At 41.0% G+C, this 17,325-nt stretch overlaps 1 protein-coding gene across 2 annotated transcripts in view; it reads right to left on the reverse strand.

Annotated features, from left to right (window-relative positions):
* PLEKHA8 (pleckstrin homology domain containing A8) overlaps positions 1–17,325 on the reverse strand; it is a 33,005-nt gene that overhangs the window by 15,386 nt on the left and 294 nt on the right. The window contains exons 2-6 of one of the 2 annotated variants that reach the window (XM_048838491.2): positions 7,421–7,537; positions 6,262–6,417; positions 3,787–3,911; positions 1,901–2,059; positions 973–1,013 (exon numbers count right to left, since the gene is read on the reverse strand). In XM_048838491.2, coding sequence (XP_048694448.1) covers positions 973–1,013; positions 1,901–2,059; positions 3,787–3,911; positions 6,262–6,417; positions 7,421–7,537 — 598 coding nt within the window. The remainder of the gene's footprint in view (positions 1–972; positions 1,014–1,900; positions 2,060–3,786; positions 3,912–6,261; positions 6,418–7,420; positions 7,538–17,325) is intronic. The other variant, XM_048838492.2, reaches the window with a different exon arrangement.

The raw sequence follows: 17,325 nt of genomic DNA on the forward strand, positions 1-17,325 counted from the left end.
TTTTAGTCATATTTTCCTATTTTTCCCCGCAGATATCTTTTTCTCCATTGTTTTCTGAGTGAACAGCCCAAACAAACAGGTGAAAATGGCCATACAAGTGGGAAAACAAACTATACACAACAAGTCATCGAATGCACAAAGAACTCCCAATCTCAGTTATAGTAATTTAAGGTATTATCTGTAACATTTAAAAAAGATTTCAGACAGAAGCAAGTTGCCTTTAAGGAACTGTTCGTGTAATTAGAACAAAAATCAAAATTTTATGCTAAAAAGGAATTAAATATTTACTGGAATTAGTCTACTACTGTTATTAAAACTAAGAAAACCCAGAAGAGAGATTACCCTTTTCAGCAAACAGAACATGTTTTTACAACTCTTGTTTTTAAATACTCGGCTTAAAAGATACATCAGAGATCTGGGGAAAATGTTTGCTTTGCATTGGAGGCTGATAGGGCGCACGTCACCAGCGTAGATGAAGGTGGTTGGGACAGACCAGATTTTAAAGAAATGTTCCAGTGGCACATTATACTGGCACTGGTGGCATTATTGGTCGCTGCTGCGATGGACAGCTCATTCACTGCCTCCTGCTAGCTTTGTTTTCTGCAGCAGCACTCATAATGGCAATGCATGGGAGCAGAAACCAGAGGTGGGGAAGAGAGCAGTAAAGCGTGTGTGAGATGGTTGGCTAGCTACCAGCAGCAGAAGGTTGCAATAAGGATAACGGTAAGAGAAGTCACCAGGAAGTAGCCAAAAGGGAAAAGTGCGAGCTAAGTGAGAGAAAATCCACTTAGCAATAGAGTTTGTGCTTGTATCTGGTATTTGCAATATCAATACATTAAAAAACAAAACAAAACAAAACAAACAAACAAAAAAAAAACACGATGGGAGAGTCAGACATAACCAGAAAAAAAATTATGCCATTCTTAGAAGAAAACAAACCAACCAACCAAAAGACAAGGAGTGTCAGCGTACCTTTCTGTTGCAGTGCTACTGGAGGAGACGGGAGGGGTTACCTATAAAAACCAAAAATGTATTCTTAAAAGAAAGCAGCATTTTGTTCTTCTCAAACTTTACATTTATTAACTCAAATGGAAGTCAATGAGGAAAATTAAGTGTATGCTTCATATTTCCCTGATCTGGGGCCCACACGAACATATGCAATGAGGTCTGTACCATGAAAATATCGGGCCTTTCTCAGGTAAATGATCTATTCCGAAGGTTACCTGGCAAAGATCAAAAGAGAGGCTAATCCCCAGGCAGCATACTGCCTACCTCCACAAACAAAACAAAGTATGGCAATCATGTGGGAGCTGGGGAACAGGTGGGGCCATTGTGAAAGGCTGGGTAAAGGAAATGAAACCCTCTTCCTGAGTATGTTTAAATTAAAAAACCTGACACATGCCAGATGAAGAAACATGTGTCCCTTCCTCCCTTCTCCTTAATCTGTTGTTAGCCAGGAGAGTAGCTCCAGCTTCACAAATAGGCCTGGGGAATCTGAGACTGTGATGGTGAGACCAGTGAGATGAACTCTACAACTTCTGGGTAGCTTACAATTGCAGACATGGTGCTGGGGTTATTTTTAAAATTCATTTGGGGCTTCCATTGCAGCTAGAACACAGTCACAATATTCTGGGCCATGGATATTGACAGCTGGATCAGATACCAAGTATTACTGAGTAAGGAGTTTCAACTGCTATTAACAGTAAGTGAACGGTGACTTAAATGTACAGTTGAGTCTTGCATCACTTACAATCCATATGACACCAGGATGTCACCAGTGGATGGTTACGATCTCTATCCTGGCTAAAAACCCCATTCCTTACCACCACAGCTACTACTTTCCAGGAAAGGTAGTAAGCTCTCCATGTTGAGAGTGACAGCAGAGATTGCACAACATTACCTTGTTTAATTTGAGAACAGCCAAGTGTGGAGATCCCGATGGGGTGTGATGTAATAACTCAGAAGAGAAGGCCACATTTGCAATCTGCATACATTCTTCAAGAGTCTTCAGGAATGTGTTACATGTCGATTTCAACAGAGCTCCCATATCAATTCCATTCTGTGAAATAACCAGATGGCAAGACACTTTATTTGCCATCAACGCTTAATTTGGAAAGACTGAAGTTTACAAAACCCATCATCCCAACAGTCCTGTTTCCTAATCATCAGAAGCTCAATATTTTCAAAGAACTAAACATAAGAGGCCATCTGATCACAGCAATGACAGCAGACACTATTGGGATTGCAGCTTCTGAAGATGCTCCTGTTGCTGTCAGCCTCCAGTGACACCAATCTCAAAACACAGCATTTCAACAGCAACATCTATTTATATGCCATATGCCCAGAGTTAAAACATGGTAAACACATGCCATGGTGAATTCAGTATTGGTCCAGGACCTGACATTCTGCTATTCGATTGGTATGATCAGAGGACACCATGGCAAGAGAATGAAAAGATGACATTTTAAGTGGCCTAGGATAAGATTATTTATGTATTGTACCTAAACCCAAAGAAAGGTGACTGCAACTGAACAAGGTGCAAAGCAAAAGTACTATGCTGGCACCAAACCCCTACTTTGTCTATAGAACATACTCCAGGCAAAGGGTTATATCTGTCCTGACCCTTGTGTATTAGACGTAACACAGAAACAAACATGTTATTGATAGCGGATTGCTATTAGGCTAAACCCTTCCAGCTCTGAATAATCTATGGCCCAGTAAAGGGACAGTAATAATATTGACTCATTTGCCCCATAACGCTGAATTATGAAGTGGGTAAATACAACATTATATGTGTGTTTGTTACAACAGTCCTAACAACTGCTTACTTGTCCTTTATTCAAGACCAAATTAGGCATAATAACATTACTACCACCACACAGTTTGTTAAATCCGTCATCAAGACTTCAGCCAGTATCTCTAGTTGGCTGGCTTGGACACCACAATAACTCCCCTTCATGCAGTCATCTGCCAGCCCTGCAACTTGCGAATAAAATTCCACTGGGAGGCACCACAGCAGGACCGTACAACTTGGAAAACCACACCTCCTCTCCGAGAGGTTAAGTTCTTTGCACATAAAATCCTTCCACCTCCCTACCCCTCGCACTGAGAAGGAGCATACCCTCTTCTTTAAAAGGCCATTCCCAAACAGAGCTCCTTCTTTAGGAAAGCTTGTAAGAGATGCCTCTGGAACTGGTATTTCTTTTCTAACACAAAACCAATGAACGCTCGGTTAAAACTCCGAAAGCCATCACATGGGCTAGTCAACAAGTTTCTTCCTTTAGTTGAGTTTCACTGTGACTCTACATTCTCTCTTAATCATTACGTATTCAGCCTAAGAACAGAACTGACTGAAGGAGGATTTTAACAGTCCTGGACTGCAGGCTAATTAGGATCAAGTATTAAGCACTTCTTGCATAGCATCTCTTCATCAAGTATGTGCACTTTATTCCTGGAAACATGAACTACAGGCACAAGGTCAGTGAAACCATAAATTTTTTTTGAGGCATTACTATCCTGATCATAGTTACTGTATATGACCTCAGTACTAGCCAGCATAATGGATAGCAATACATAATAAAAATAATATCATATTGCTAACTGAAGCCTTTAGGTACTTTTCTCCTATGTGCATTCAGCAGGAAAGTCAGTGCAACATTAAACTGGATAACATGCTTCTTTTCTTGAAGTCATGATGCGTTTGTTCTGTGAGGTGTTCAATCCACGGGACAAGTCCAGAGTGCTCAGCACCCAGTGGGGTAGGGCTGTATGAAAACAAAGTTGTACCTCTGATTCTGATACACCACAAATGCTAGCTTCCTTAGTTTTATCCACTTGCTGAACAAGGAGGTCACAGTACAGCCTAAGCTCTGACATTTTGGTTTTCAAGGCTTCGGTGTTTTCAGTGAGCTCTAAAAATGAGACAAGAAGAGAGTTGGACACATCCCATCAGTCTTGCAGTAGATGTTTTTGGAAAGTTGAGGAAATAACTAGTACTATTTCAATCCAGTCCAACCCATCTGATCGACATTTCAACACATGCTCTATTGATTTGAAAACATAAGGCTTAGAACTGTCATTTTATGACAGTTGAAAAACATGACCTTTTGATATTTGCCAACACAAACAGGAATAGAGTGTTCCAACTGAGATGTTAAGTTATAAACACACAAACTTACTACAAGAGAGAAAGAAAAGAGTCTCAACCACAAAATGTCTGACTTCATGAGCCTTTTTATTCAAGAACTAAATCCCTACATACTATAATGTGCCTGTTTGCTAAATAATTGGAGGTATAAACAACAGTTGTCAGAGGGTCATAGTTCCTTGTTTGTAAACTACAGGAGGGTGGAAAAGGGAGTTTGACAAAGACAGCTGATCTTAACATCCATCTATCGCATTATTAATAATTAAGGGATCTGAATGCCTGAAAGCCAGTTTAAAAACCCCCAATAGATTATTAATGATCCACAAATTTAAAAAAGTTAAATTGTTAGCTGAAAGTATTTCAAGTTCTGCGAATACACCACGAATATTTCACCTTGTGACATTGTGTCAACTTGTGAATTTGATCTTGTTTTGTATGATTTTATTGATTAAAAATGTATAGCAAATTAATTTTGACAACACTTGGGATTCAATATTAAAAATGTTCAAGAGACCAAATTATTTTCTATAGACAAAACAGTCTGGTACAGGAAAGAGAAATAATACATCACCAATCATTCTGAGAAGCAGGTTCTCACAGCATGTTCATTTCACCTTATGCAGAAGATGTGTTCCCAAAATAAGCCCCCAAACCTACCTCTATTTATACTAGACCTGTTTACAAAAAAAAGCACGTCATCCAAGACTAATATGAAAATTACCTTGGTTTTTTGGTAGCACGGTGTTCCCCTCTTACACTTTGTTTTTGGAACAGAATTCTGAACTAAATGGGTCATGAAGGCACTCCCTACCTGTACCAGGGTAGAATACTTACATACCGTGCCTTTGATAGTTTCCTTATGCCAAATGCTGACTTATACTGTTACAAGGTATTGTGGGATACTTTCAAGTGAGTAAGAGTAAGCATAACAAGATTTTACATGATTGCCCAACACTTATATTTAATATATACCACATTAACACCACGTGCATAATACTATTAATCTGTGGGTGTGTAACCTTTATGCACTGGCTAACAGTTCACTATTGTAAACTTGCATTGTGGAGTAGACCCTGCATTTTGTGTCTGACTCTGTGTCGAGAGCCAGTTTGAACTGATGTATCTATAGTCTGATGTGATGCATAGCAAGGCCAGAGATGAAGGGAAAGTTTCTCACCTTTGGGAGAGTTAACACAGGAAGAGTCACCCAGATGGTGCCAACGATTGACTTGCTAATGACTCTTGCCTGCTTTACCACCCTCTATTCAACAAGGGTGTTGAGCAGGAGAACTCAGAAGGCTGGGGCCTGGGGCCTCACACTGGGACTCTTCACCAAGACTGTGCTTATTAGCAGGAAGGTTTCTGCGTGGAAGTGGCTGACCATCGCCAGCAGCAGGAGGGACTTGCTACAGGGAGACAAGGGCGTCTCCATCTAGCCTGAACACGGGCAGATCTCGGACCCAAAAGACTCTCAGGAGTGGTGAGGTCATGGAGGGAGGGAATTATTGTTTTTCTCCTAGATCTGTAAGGATATGTCTACACTGCCCACGTCACAGCGCTGCTGCTTTATCGCCAGGATAGCGCGGCTCCCAGCAATAAAGCGCCATCTATACTGGCACTTTTCAGTGCTAAAATTTTTGTCACTCAAGGGTGTGTTTCCTCACACCCCAGAATGACTAAAGTTTTAGCACTGAAAGTGGCAGTGTAGACACAGCCTGAGTCTCACGTGCATTCTTAGAGTAAGCGTGTGTATGTGTGTTTAAGACATTCCTTTGCAAAGTCTGTGTGTTCCCTATTTAACTCTCACAGGAGGTCTTTGAAGGCTTAAGTAGCCGATGGGATTAATTAGTTTTTTCATAATGTAAAATAAACCAAGATCACAATGTTCAAAGTCAGAATTAGAGTCAAGGTCCTACATCTCTGATTAGACCTGATTTTCAGAGGTGCCGAAAGCCCCCTGCCCAGGTTTTGACACTTTAGCTCGAGTACAGATTTTACCATTCCTATTTGCAAAACTCCTAGAAAAAATGGGGAGATAAAGAACAAGTAAAAAATGCATTGTTCAAAAAGGCTAGAAATGCCAGATAGACACAGCTCTGAGAGAATGTTCTTACCTTTTTCTCTCTGTGTCCTACTGTCTGTCAAGCAGGCCTTGGCAGTTCCAAGTGCAACCAGCCACTTTTGCCTCTCAGCTGCGCTTCTGGCTTTCAGATAGAAGTACTGCTCTCCAGGAATAATCAGATCCATCCGAGTACTATCTGCATGGTGAACTAGGAGCAACACAGATTAAAGTCACTGAATTGAAACCCTCCGGTTTCTGAGTCAAAACCCTCCAGTATGGTGCATGCTTTCCCTCACACCCACGCAGCCAACCCATCCTAACTTTGCAACAGAAAAATACTGGGATTCTAGCAAATGTATGGGGAAAACTTGAGGTCAAATAATATTAGAAAGCTAGTTATCAACAGTCAAAAAAAACTTTCCAACTTGCCATTTTGTGACCCAGCCTAGTGAGTTTAACCTGTGAGCCTCTGGGGGAAGGAATGTTCCATGCCATGAAACAGGAATCCCTTCCACTTTAACAACAAAAGAAAAAAAGGGCAATGCTGAATTCTCAGTCATGTCCAGCTGGCTACAATACAGTGAGAAAGAAGTACAAAACAAAGGGAGGGAGAGAGAAAGAAAAAAAAATGGAAGAGGGGACGTGGTGTATGACACGTTTATGTGATTTATACACGTGCGGGATGGTCGGTAAAAGGGAACACTCTCTCTGCTGTGAAAGGCAGTTTTGAGGCAACCTCCTCCAACAAGTCTGTATCTCTGTCCATCTTTCAGTTTTCCTACCTATAGTTATACCTCAATTATTGTCACTAGTCTGCTCACTCCTAATGGAATAAGAGCTGAAGTGCAGAAGTTTGTTCATGATTTACACCGTCACAGTGGATTTTCTTGCTTTAGATCTGTGCCAGGGAAGATTTAGCTGGACCTGTGAGCCCCTACACCATGGCTCACAAAAGAAATTGAAGTGTTATGCCAACATGCAGCATGCCCATCATACTAGATGGGCATGCTGCACACAAAAGTTCTTGGAATGCTTTGTTCTTTATTTAAAGTTTAATAGAGGTTATATTCATGTTGTGCTATGGGAGTGGAAGGAGGAGGAGAAGTCATGATACAAGACATGTCAGATCACAAAAAATGATATTTAAGAACCATAAGGGAGTAAGGAATTAGAAGAATTTTGCGCAGGAGGTTCTGAAGTTCCTTAGTTACCTTGAATTTCACACACGGCCATTTGGATGCTTCCCTTACAACCCTTCCAGGCATCTTCCTGAGAGTCATAATATGACAAGATACCACCACAGAGAAAAAACCATCGAGGCTGCCAGCCTGCAAAGCAAAACTGCATTTCTCAGTGATTTAATCTTTCATAGAACACACATTTCTTTAGTCCAACAACGATGTGGATTTCTTGTGGGAATCTATACAAGGAAAGCCCAAACAGGAGATACTCAAGATGGTTAAAGGTCAATTAACCTCATTTCCATAGAGATTTTTACTGAGCTGTACCACAGCAGCCTTTGGCAGCAATTACAGGCCTTTCCTACAGCCCAGCTGGATTCGTGAGATGCAGGTGAAAATCAGACAAGAACATTTAGTGGAAGAAATTATCTGCAGGAATGGCCCCCCGCAGCTCCCAGTGGGCATGGTTTGCTGTTCCTGGACACTGGGAGCTGCTAAAGGCTGTGCCTGCAGACGGTCAAAATCAGCAAAGTGTCTCGTGGCCTGCAATCAGATTACCCTGATGGGCTGCCCACCACTGCTCTAACATGTACGTGTTATTTTGAGGGTCTGGCATTTTTAAAGCACCCAAAGCAGGAACAGCGGAAGGTCCATAAAAGTGGGGGGCCACCAGTGCCCAAACTGTGGCCCTGTCCCCACCTGCTCCCTTTCCCCCCGAGGCCGCACCCCCTTCCAGAGGCCCCGCCCCCTCCCGTCGCTCACCCTTACAGCCGGTAAAAAGTGGGAGGGCCATAGCCCACTGGCCCCCCGATCCAAAGTCCTCTTGGCCCCTTTAGTTTATGCAGTTACTTCACATGCCAATGGAGAAAGGAATTTGTGGTCTCACATATACTAAAAGTAGTGGAGTTCGGGAAATGGACTGCACTGAAGAACTCAAGGATATGAATCTTGGAAGCGGCTTGCAATTACTTTAAATCAAAGTTGCACAAACTATCTGAAGCCAGAATCCCAAGCAAGGGGAAAACATTCGTAGGGAAGAGTTGCAGACCATGCTGAATAAGCACGCGTCTCAAACAGGTAATTAAGAGAAAGGAGAAAGCCTACAAGGAACAGAAGATGGGATAGATCAGCAAGGAAAGTTACCTCTTGCAGGTCATAAAGTGCAGGGGAATAGTGAGAATGCCAAAAGCCAAGCAGAGATGGACCTTGCAAAGGGAATTAAAATCAACAGTAAAAGGTTCTATAGTCATATAAACAAAAACAAGGAAAGAAGAAGTGGGACCGCTAAACTATGAGGATGGGGTGGAGATTAAAGATAATCAAGGCATGGTCCAACACCTAAACAAATACTTACCCTTATTAAAAACTGAGAGAAATGAGGATCTTAGGGCTAGTGGCAGGGTGGCTAATGGAAGTAGAAATTACCACATCCAAGGTGGAAGTCAAGCTCAAACAGTTTAATGGGACTAAATTGGGAGGATGCGGGAGGTGGACAGATAATCTCCATCCAAGAACATTAAAGGAACTGGTACATGAAATTGCAAGCCCAATAGCAAGGATTTTTAATGAATCTGTAAACTCGGGGGGGGGTCATACCCCATGACTGGAGAATTGCTAATATGGTACCTATTCTTAAGAAAAGGAGAAAAAAGTGATCCAGGAAACTACAGACCTGTTAGTTTGACCTCAGATGTATGTAAGGTCTTGGAACAAATTTTGAAAGAGAAAGTAGCTAAGGACATAAAGGCAAACTGTTATTGGGATAAAATACAACATGGTTTTGCAAAAGGTAGATTGTGCCAGAGCAACCTGATCTTCTTTGAGAAGATAACTGATTTTTTTAGACAAAGGAAATGCAGTAGATCTAGTCTACTTGGATTTCAGTAAAGCATTTGATACAGTTCCATGTGGGAAATCAGTTAAATTGGAGAAGATGGGGATTAATATGAGAATGAAAGATGTATAAGGAACTGGTTAAAGGGGAGACTACAACTGGTCAAACAGGAAGGTGAACTGTCAGGCTGGAGGGAGGTTATTAGTGGAGTTCCTGGGGGATTGGTCTTGGGAAACTTGATGTTTTTATTAATGATCTTGGCACAAAAAATGGGAGTGTGCAAACAAAATTTGCAGATGGCACAAAGTTGGGAGGTACAGCCAATATGGAGGAGGCCTGGCATATCATACAAAAAAGATCCAGACGACCTTGAAATGGAGTAATAGAAATGGGATGAAATGGAGTAGTGCAAAGTGGAAGGTCATGCACTTAGGGACTAACAACAAGAATTTCTGCTATAAACTGGGGACTTATCAGTCTCCCATGTTTAGGAAAGGTGAATTCAAACTGGAACAGGTGCAGAAAAGGACTAAGATGATCCGAGGAATGGAAATCTACCTTATGAGAGGAGACTGAAAGAGCCTGACTTGTTTAGCCTAACTGAAAAAAGGCTAAGGGGAAATATGATTGATCTCTATAAATACATCAGAGGGATAAATACCAGGGAGGGTGAGGAGTTATTTAAGTTAAGCCCCAATGCTGAAAAAGAAAAAATGGATATAATCTGGTCATCAACAAGTTTAGGCTTGACATTAGAGGAGGGTTCTACCTATCAGAGGGGTGAAGTTCTGGAACAGCCTTCCAAAGGGAGCAGTGGGGGAAAAAAGCCTAACTGGCTTAAAGACTGAGCTTGATAAGTTTATGATGACTGCCTACAATGGCACGTAGCCGATCTGCAACTGCCAGCATCAAATATCTCCAACAGCTGGTGATGGGACACTAGATGGGGAGGGCTCCGAGTGACCACACAGAATTTTTTCCTAGGTGTCTGGCTAGTGGGTCTTGCCCATGTGCTCAGGGTCTAACTGATCGCCATGTCTGGGGTCAGGAAGGAATTTTCCCCTGGGTCAGATGGGGGAAAAAAAAAATCAAATCTCTGCCATTCTCTGAAGGGGTTGACGTCAACTGGAACGGCACATGCTCAGCACTCTGAAAACTCAGGCACCAGGTGTCTTAAGTTCAGCACCCAAATTTAGGAGACACTTTTGAAAATGTTAGCCTATGTATTTAGAATCTGCCTCTATCAGTTAGTGTTCTTTGAAGTTTTAATTAAAAAAATGAATTTATTAAGATGCAAGTTTCAACGTAATATGATGGCATTAAAAAAAAAAAAAAAAAAAAAAGGTGATTTAGAACTTTATATTCAGCCTGAAATTTGCTGTTCAGTTTTAGGTCTTGGCATATTAAAATCAGACAAACAGAAAGGAATTCAGGCAACAGCCGTAACGCTTATTGGAGGGAATGACTCAAAGAAAGATTCAAAGAGATAACTATATTTGGTACAGTGTAGCATGATTAACCATGGCAAGTATCTGAAGGGTGTATCATTTCAAGGAAGAGGAATAATTTAGGTGTGGTACAACAAGGTATAATTAAGAGTTATAAAATTAAATTACGGGAACATTTACATACCAGGAAAAGGTCTGAGAGCAAGCATTAGACTGCAGCATAGCTTTCCTAAGGGAAATGGTGGAAGTTACTTCACATGTAACTGTTAAGAGACTAGGTAAAGTGCTAGAAAATGTACTGCAGAGAATAATTCTGTGCTTGCATACGCATGGGCCAGTCGACGTAATCAGTACTTGCCATCTCTGATTTAGAAGACTTTTTAATTTACAAGTTAAGACATGAAGACTCTGGCAAGCTGATCTCAAGTAAAATACTTCTCATGTTCAAGGTGTGAAGTTAATTGAATTTGAGTAGAAAGAACATTTGGAAGTACCAAGCTATTACCAACATAATTAAAGGAAGATGCTTCCCATCTTCAGCATATACTTCCTTATGGGCTGTTTATACTCCATAATAAATGGTAATTTACTCACCCTATAAAAGTCTTGTCTGAAATCAGGCTTTTTTTTTTTTTTTTTTTTTACAAGTCAGTCTCCTAAGACTCAGCAAAAGTAACTTAAGTAAACTAGGTCTAAGACAAACATTAGGCTATGGCTCTATTTCAGACATATATGTAAATCAGCTTCCAAAGCACTCAGGCTCAAATCTTCAAAGGATTTAGGCACCTAACTCCCATTGCTGTCAACAGGAATTAGTTGCCTAAATACCTCTGAGGATCTGAGCCTCAGTGCACCACCACTGTGTACTTCATCTAACCTACTCAAACCAACTAATACAAAAAAAAATGTCTTGATTGTTGTCAGTCAAGAATCAAACTGGTGCTGTGTATGTCAGCACGGTGTTTCAGAATCTATGTCAGCTCACATTTAGTAGGTCTGATTCACATTAGATAGAAAGACCTGGTCTCATTTAATGGACTCAGTTCCTGGATCACATCCTGATCTATCAAGAGATAATCACACACATTCTTTGTGTCCTCAGACAAGTTCCTTCTCTATGCCTCCAATATTTAATACCTCCCTCTGTAGGTGTTTAGAGAGGACTAGTTAGAGTTTCTAAAAACCCTGTGAAGGTATAACCACCTAGTATTAGGTTTAATAATTCAGTGGAAATTGTGCAGGGCTTCCCACTCTCTCAAATTGGCAGGGTGAGGGAAGACAGGAATGGTCTCATTGTTCACACAAGTAGTGTGACCACATGATCCTGCCTCTGTGTTCAAACCTAGTAAATGAGAGTCTATATATCCTTTTATAAGATGTATATACTTTGCTTGCATGGTTTTTGCAGGTGTATCCATTACATCAGCAGTTGAGAACTGGGCCCAAACATTTGTATTATCTTTGATAAACTGGATATATGGGAGAAGGAAGTTTTCAGGGGGAAAAAAACGCACAACATTGAAAATTAAAATACAGTGGAGGAACCACTCGTTAGGACATTGGAAAAACTTCAAGGCAAATTTCATCTTCTCTCATGAGTGTCAGTGATAGAAACTTTACCACTGGAGATGATGACCACCAGCAAACTCCATCCTCTGCTATCTTTAGGAGAGAAAAGGAAGGCACACTTTTTCAAATATTTTAAATAAGCTTGCTGTTTCCATGAATGTCTCATATGATCTTGGACCATATGAAACAAAGCATTACAGATTCGTGGTATAGAAAGATAGAAAAAGATTTGAACAGTTATGCACTTTTATATCTTTGTTGTACTCAGGGTCCCATCATATTTTGCACACATTTTATATATAATATTTACACTATGCAACACATCTAGTTTGGATAAAGCAGCGGAACATGTACTGGAGGGCGAATTCCTGTATTAGCAGAGGTAACTCTTTTTTCCATCTCTAATGTCTGATTTTCTATGAAAGGATAGTCTGCTGGCTCTCATGTCACAGTTCTACTTCTTCTCTTCTTGGAAGCAATCAATCTGTAAATGCCACACCCCACTCCATGTTTGTTCAGCGTTGTATTAGACGGTTATGCACTTTACAGCGTAACAGGAACTTGTCTGTTTGGTACATTATACCCATTATATATTGCCTCTGTAGCACTACATTGTTTATTACAGAAACACTATTCACAACTGAAAATTTACTCAGCATTTTACAAATACAGAACAAAAATACTTCATAGTCCCAACGAAAACTTGTCTTATGAAAGGAGACTCAGGGAGCTTGGCTTTTTAGCCTAATTAAAAGAAGGTTGAGGGGAGATATGATTGCTCTCTATAAATATATCAGAGGGATAAATACCGGAGAGGGAGAGGAATTATTTAAACTCAATTCCAATGTGGACACAAGAGCAAATGGATATAAACTGGCCACTAGGAAATTTAGACTAGAAATTAGACGAAGGTTTTTAACCATCAGAGGAGTGAAGTTTTGGAATAGCCTTCCGAGGGAAGCAGTTGGGGCAAAAGATCTATCTGGCTTTACGATTAAACTCGATCAGTTTATGGAGGAGATGGTATGATGGGATAACATGGTTTTGGCAATTAAATATTCATGGTAAATAGGCCCAATGGCCTGTGATGGGCTATTAGATGGGGTGAGATCCGAGTTACCCAGGAAAGAATTTTCTGTAGCATCTGGCTGATGAATCTTGCCCATATGCTCAGGGTTTAGCTGACTACCATATTTGGGGTCGGGAAGGAATTTTCCTCCAGGGCAGATTGGAAGAGGCCCTGGAGGTTTTTCGCCTTCCTCTGTAGCATGGGGCACGGGTCACTTGCTGGAGGATTCTCTGCTCCTTGAAGTCTTTAAACTACGATTTGAGGACTTCAATAGCACAGATATAGGTGTGAGGTTTTTTTTTGTAGGAGTGGTGGGTGAAATTCTGTGGCCTGCGTTGTGCAGGAGGTCAGACTAGATGATCATAATGGTCCCTTCTGACCTAAATATCTATGAATCTATGAATTTATAATTTAAGTAATAACAAAAGAAGAGGCACTGATGAGACTGACCTGTGAAATTCAGTAGCAGGGCCAGGGTTTGGCATAGCCACTAAAGAGAAAATTACATCACCATCTATCTCAGTCTCCCTCTCTGTGTGGGCCCACTGGGTACTCAGACTTGCTAAATCTTACACGCCTAGAGAAGGGAGACGCCCACATTCTGCATTAGTTTTATTGAGATTTTCAAAGCATCTCCCTTCTTTATGAAAATGGATTTTGATTCAGGTGTGTTTCAATTAGTTTGTTTCATTTTGTGTTTTAAAGTAAGTCTGGATCTAGCTGAATCCTGATAGATCCTGCAGATTTTTGGCCACAAGTCCCATCAAACTAGAGAACAAGTCTGGCTGTTCCTACTGTACCAAGAAACCCAAATCCTGACACATCCCAGAGTATGAGCACTGTAAAAACCTGGATTGGCCTCAGTTTCCTAAACAGACAACAAGTCTAGCTGCTCTGAGTGCACTAAAATATTCTGTCTTTGGCATATCACAGTACATGAAAACCCAGATCTATCACCTACTGGAGCCCTGCAAGTTTTGGCCCTCATTCCCCAAATTCCATGGAATGAACAGAAAAAAAGTGTAGCAGCTCCTACAGCACCAAAAAAAAATCATAGACTCTAATGTGTCCCAAGCAATGCAAAAACCTGGATCCAGCAGGATCATAGCAATTTTTTTGCTGTTTCCACATGGCAATTTTGAGTCTCAGATTGTAAAATCCAAATAGAAAACAAATGTAGCTGCTCCTATTTCAATGGAAAAATCTGGACCCTAATGTATCCCAACTCCAAACCTCTCTCTTATATGAGAGATGCCACAGCAATTCAGTCTTGTTAATATATGTATCCTTTGAACAACCTCGTGAGGTAGACAAGTACTACTGTCCCCATTTTACTGAGGGGGAATTGAGGCACAGAGGGACAATAGCACTGGAGAAACATCTCTCAGCTGGATCCTGCCAATTTTCAACCCAACCTCCAAAAATCTGTCTAAAGAGAGGAACAAGTGTAGCATCTCCTAGTGCACCAATAAACCTAAATCAAGTTGCTATCTAGTGCAGTAGCACAAGAACACGAATCCAACATCTGGATCCCAGAGGATCCAGTTTGGGATTAAACAGACAAACAAAAAACACAGACAACCAACTAATCCTAAAACTCTACTGGCTACATAGAGAAGAAATGCAGTTGGTCAAATTTAACTGAAAAATTCAAATTGCAAGGCATCACAGCTCAGTACATTTTTTTGGCTTCAAATTCCCAAACTCTACCATCAAAGTAGACAACAGCTGCTTCTACCAGAAACAGCTACTTAACCAGAAAAATTCAGGCCCCATCACAATCCAGTGCAAGAACACCACAAAAACAAAACAAAACACAAAAAATCCACATACCTGGCACTTGGGTTTTATCAGTTCCAGCTATGTTTTAGCCACAGATCTCTAGATTTTATTGCATAAATGGAGACAAAGCGTTTCTACTTCACCATAAAAATCTGCACCTGGTACATCCTGGCACCAGGGAAAAATCCAAGTAGACCAGGATCCTGCAGGTATTGCCTATTTTTTTCCCCACTTAGATCCTCAAAATTTAACTTTGTAGATAGACCTCATGTTGTGAACTCTCAAAATTCTATTGTGAATCTCACATTATTTGGAGTTTTTCTTAAAGCCACAGTTTCTGGACCACCATAAATACAACAGATTCAGCTTTTTTTTTTTTTTTAAAGGTATAAAAAGTGTTTGGCCCTAATGGTTGCTGAAAAACACTGGAAAATGTGACCCTAACAGCTCAAAACTCAAGAGGGAAAATAAAAAGAATTCAAAACTAAATTAAAAAAAAAAACCTCCTGATTTTTCAAGCCAAAATTATTATTTTTAAGGGGCCTGAGTCAGGATTTTTGAATGTTTGGGGTTAACAATTCTGTAGACAGCATGTGTTCTTTCATATCAGATAAATCCGATGAAGTGAGCTGTAGCTCACGAAAGCTTATGCTCAAATAAATGACAGGTTTCAGAGTAGCAGCCGTGTTAGTCTGTATTCGCAAAAATAAAAGGAGTACTTGTGGCACCTTAGAGACTAACCAATTTATTTGAGCATGAGCTTTCGTGAGCTACAGCTCACTTCATCGGATGCATACCATGGAAGCTGCAGAAGACATTATATACACACAGAGACCATGAAACAATACCTCCTCCCACGAGTATGCATCCGATGAAGTGAGCTGTAGCTCACGAAAGCTCATGCTCAAATAAATTGGTTAGTCTCTAAGGTGCCACAAGTACTCCTTTTCTTTTTGCGAATACAGACTAACACGGCTGCTACTCTGAAACCAGATAAATCTATGTACATTGTATTTTAATGAAGCTACAATAAACAAAACTTAACCTCTTGACTTTTCTAGATACAGCCTAATTTTATACCAGAACACAGAAATGGGACCCATCTCATCTAGCAAAAGTAGATGATCGCATTATGTGTAGTGTTAGTCAATCAGCTCTTGACTGAGATTTCCAAAACAGTCTAGAGGATTTAGCTCGTCCATTAATTTTAAGCACATTTCAATGGAAGATGTGTATTTAAATCCTTGAGACTGCTATGTAAATCTCAGGGCACCAGCTTTAGACTGGGGCTGGGCTGCATCCAGATGCAGATTTTGCCAATAAAGTTGAGGCTGCTGCAATGGCTTTCTATTTAGATTGTACATTTTGGAGTTTGTGGCTAAAGACAGCCAAGATCCACGTGGACTCCAGTGCCACACCTGGATTTTTACAGCACTTATGGTCTGGGTTATAGGTAAGGCTGGCAAGTCCCTTATTACTAGGGATGTCCCTTATTTTTTCCCCACCTCTGTACAACAAATTCAGGAGTTAATGAGTACTGCAAAAATCAGCAAGAAATACCTCTGGTGAATGTAGGTGAGTATTACTGCTTATTATTATGATTAATGAGGATAATAATAATGTCAGGAGGATGGGAGAAACAGGGGTGCTAAGAAAACAGTCTCTTATTTTTAAGATACAATGCTGGCAGCCTTAGGTATCCGGGTCTATTGGTTTTGGGTGCCATAAAATAGCAACATTTGTTTTTGCGGGGGTTTTTTTGCATTAGAAATACAAGGCTGTACAACCGCCAGGATCAAGGCTGTACCAGTTCCTGGATCTTTATGGTGAAGTTGGTACCCTTGGTCTCCGTATATGCAATAAAATCTAGATGTCTACGGCTAAAATACTGCTGGACCTGACAAGACCCGGGCGCCAGGTATGTGTTTTTGTGGAAATCTTGCACTAGCTGGGAGACAAATGATGTCTGGGTCCACGTGCCAGACTCAGGGTTTGACAACACCCATGCTCGCTGGGAGGTGCCAGGGTTCGGTTTTCCCGATTCAGCGGGAGCGGCTAGCCTGGCTCTCCCGAGTGAGGGAGCGATTGGGACCCCTACGGCTAGAAGTCAGCAGGATCCAACACGCTCCTTTGTCCCCCAAAGCCACTCCCGCACCTACAGAATCGCGTCCCGGGTGAACACCACCCCCGCCCCGGCGCGCCCAGGCTGCCCCGGGCAGGCACGGCTCGCGGG

The sequence above is a fragment of the Caretta caretta genome, chromosome 2 (assembly GCF_965140235.1).
Source record: "Caretta caretta isolate rCarCar2 chromosome 2, rCarCar1.hap1, whole genome shotgun sequence".
NCBI lineage: Eukaryota > Metazoa > Chordata > Testudines > Cheloniidae > Caretta > Caretta caretta.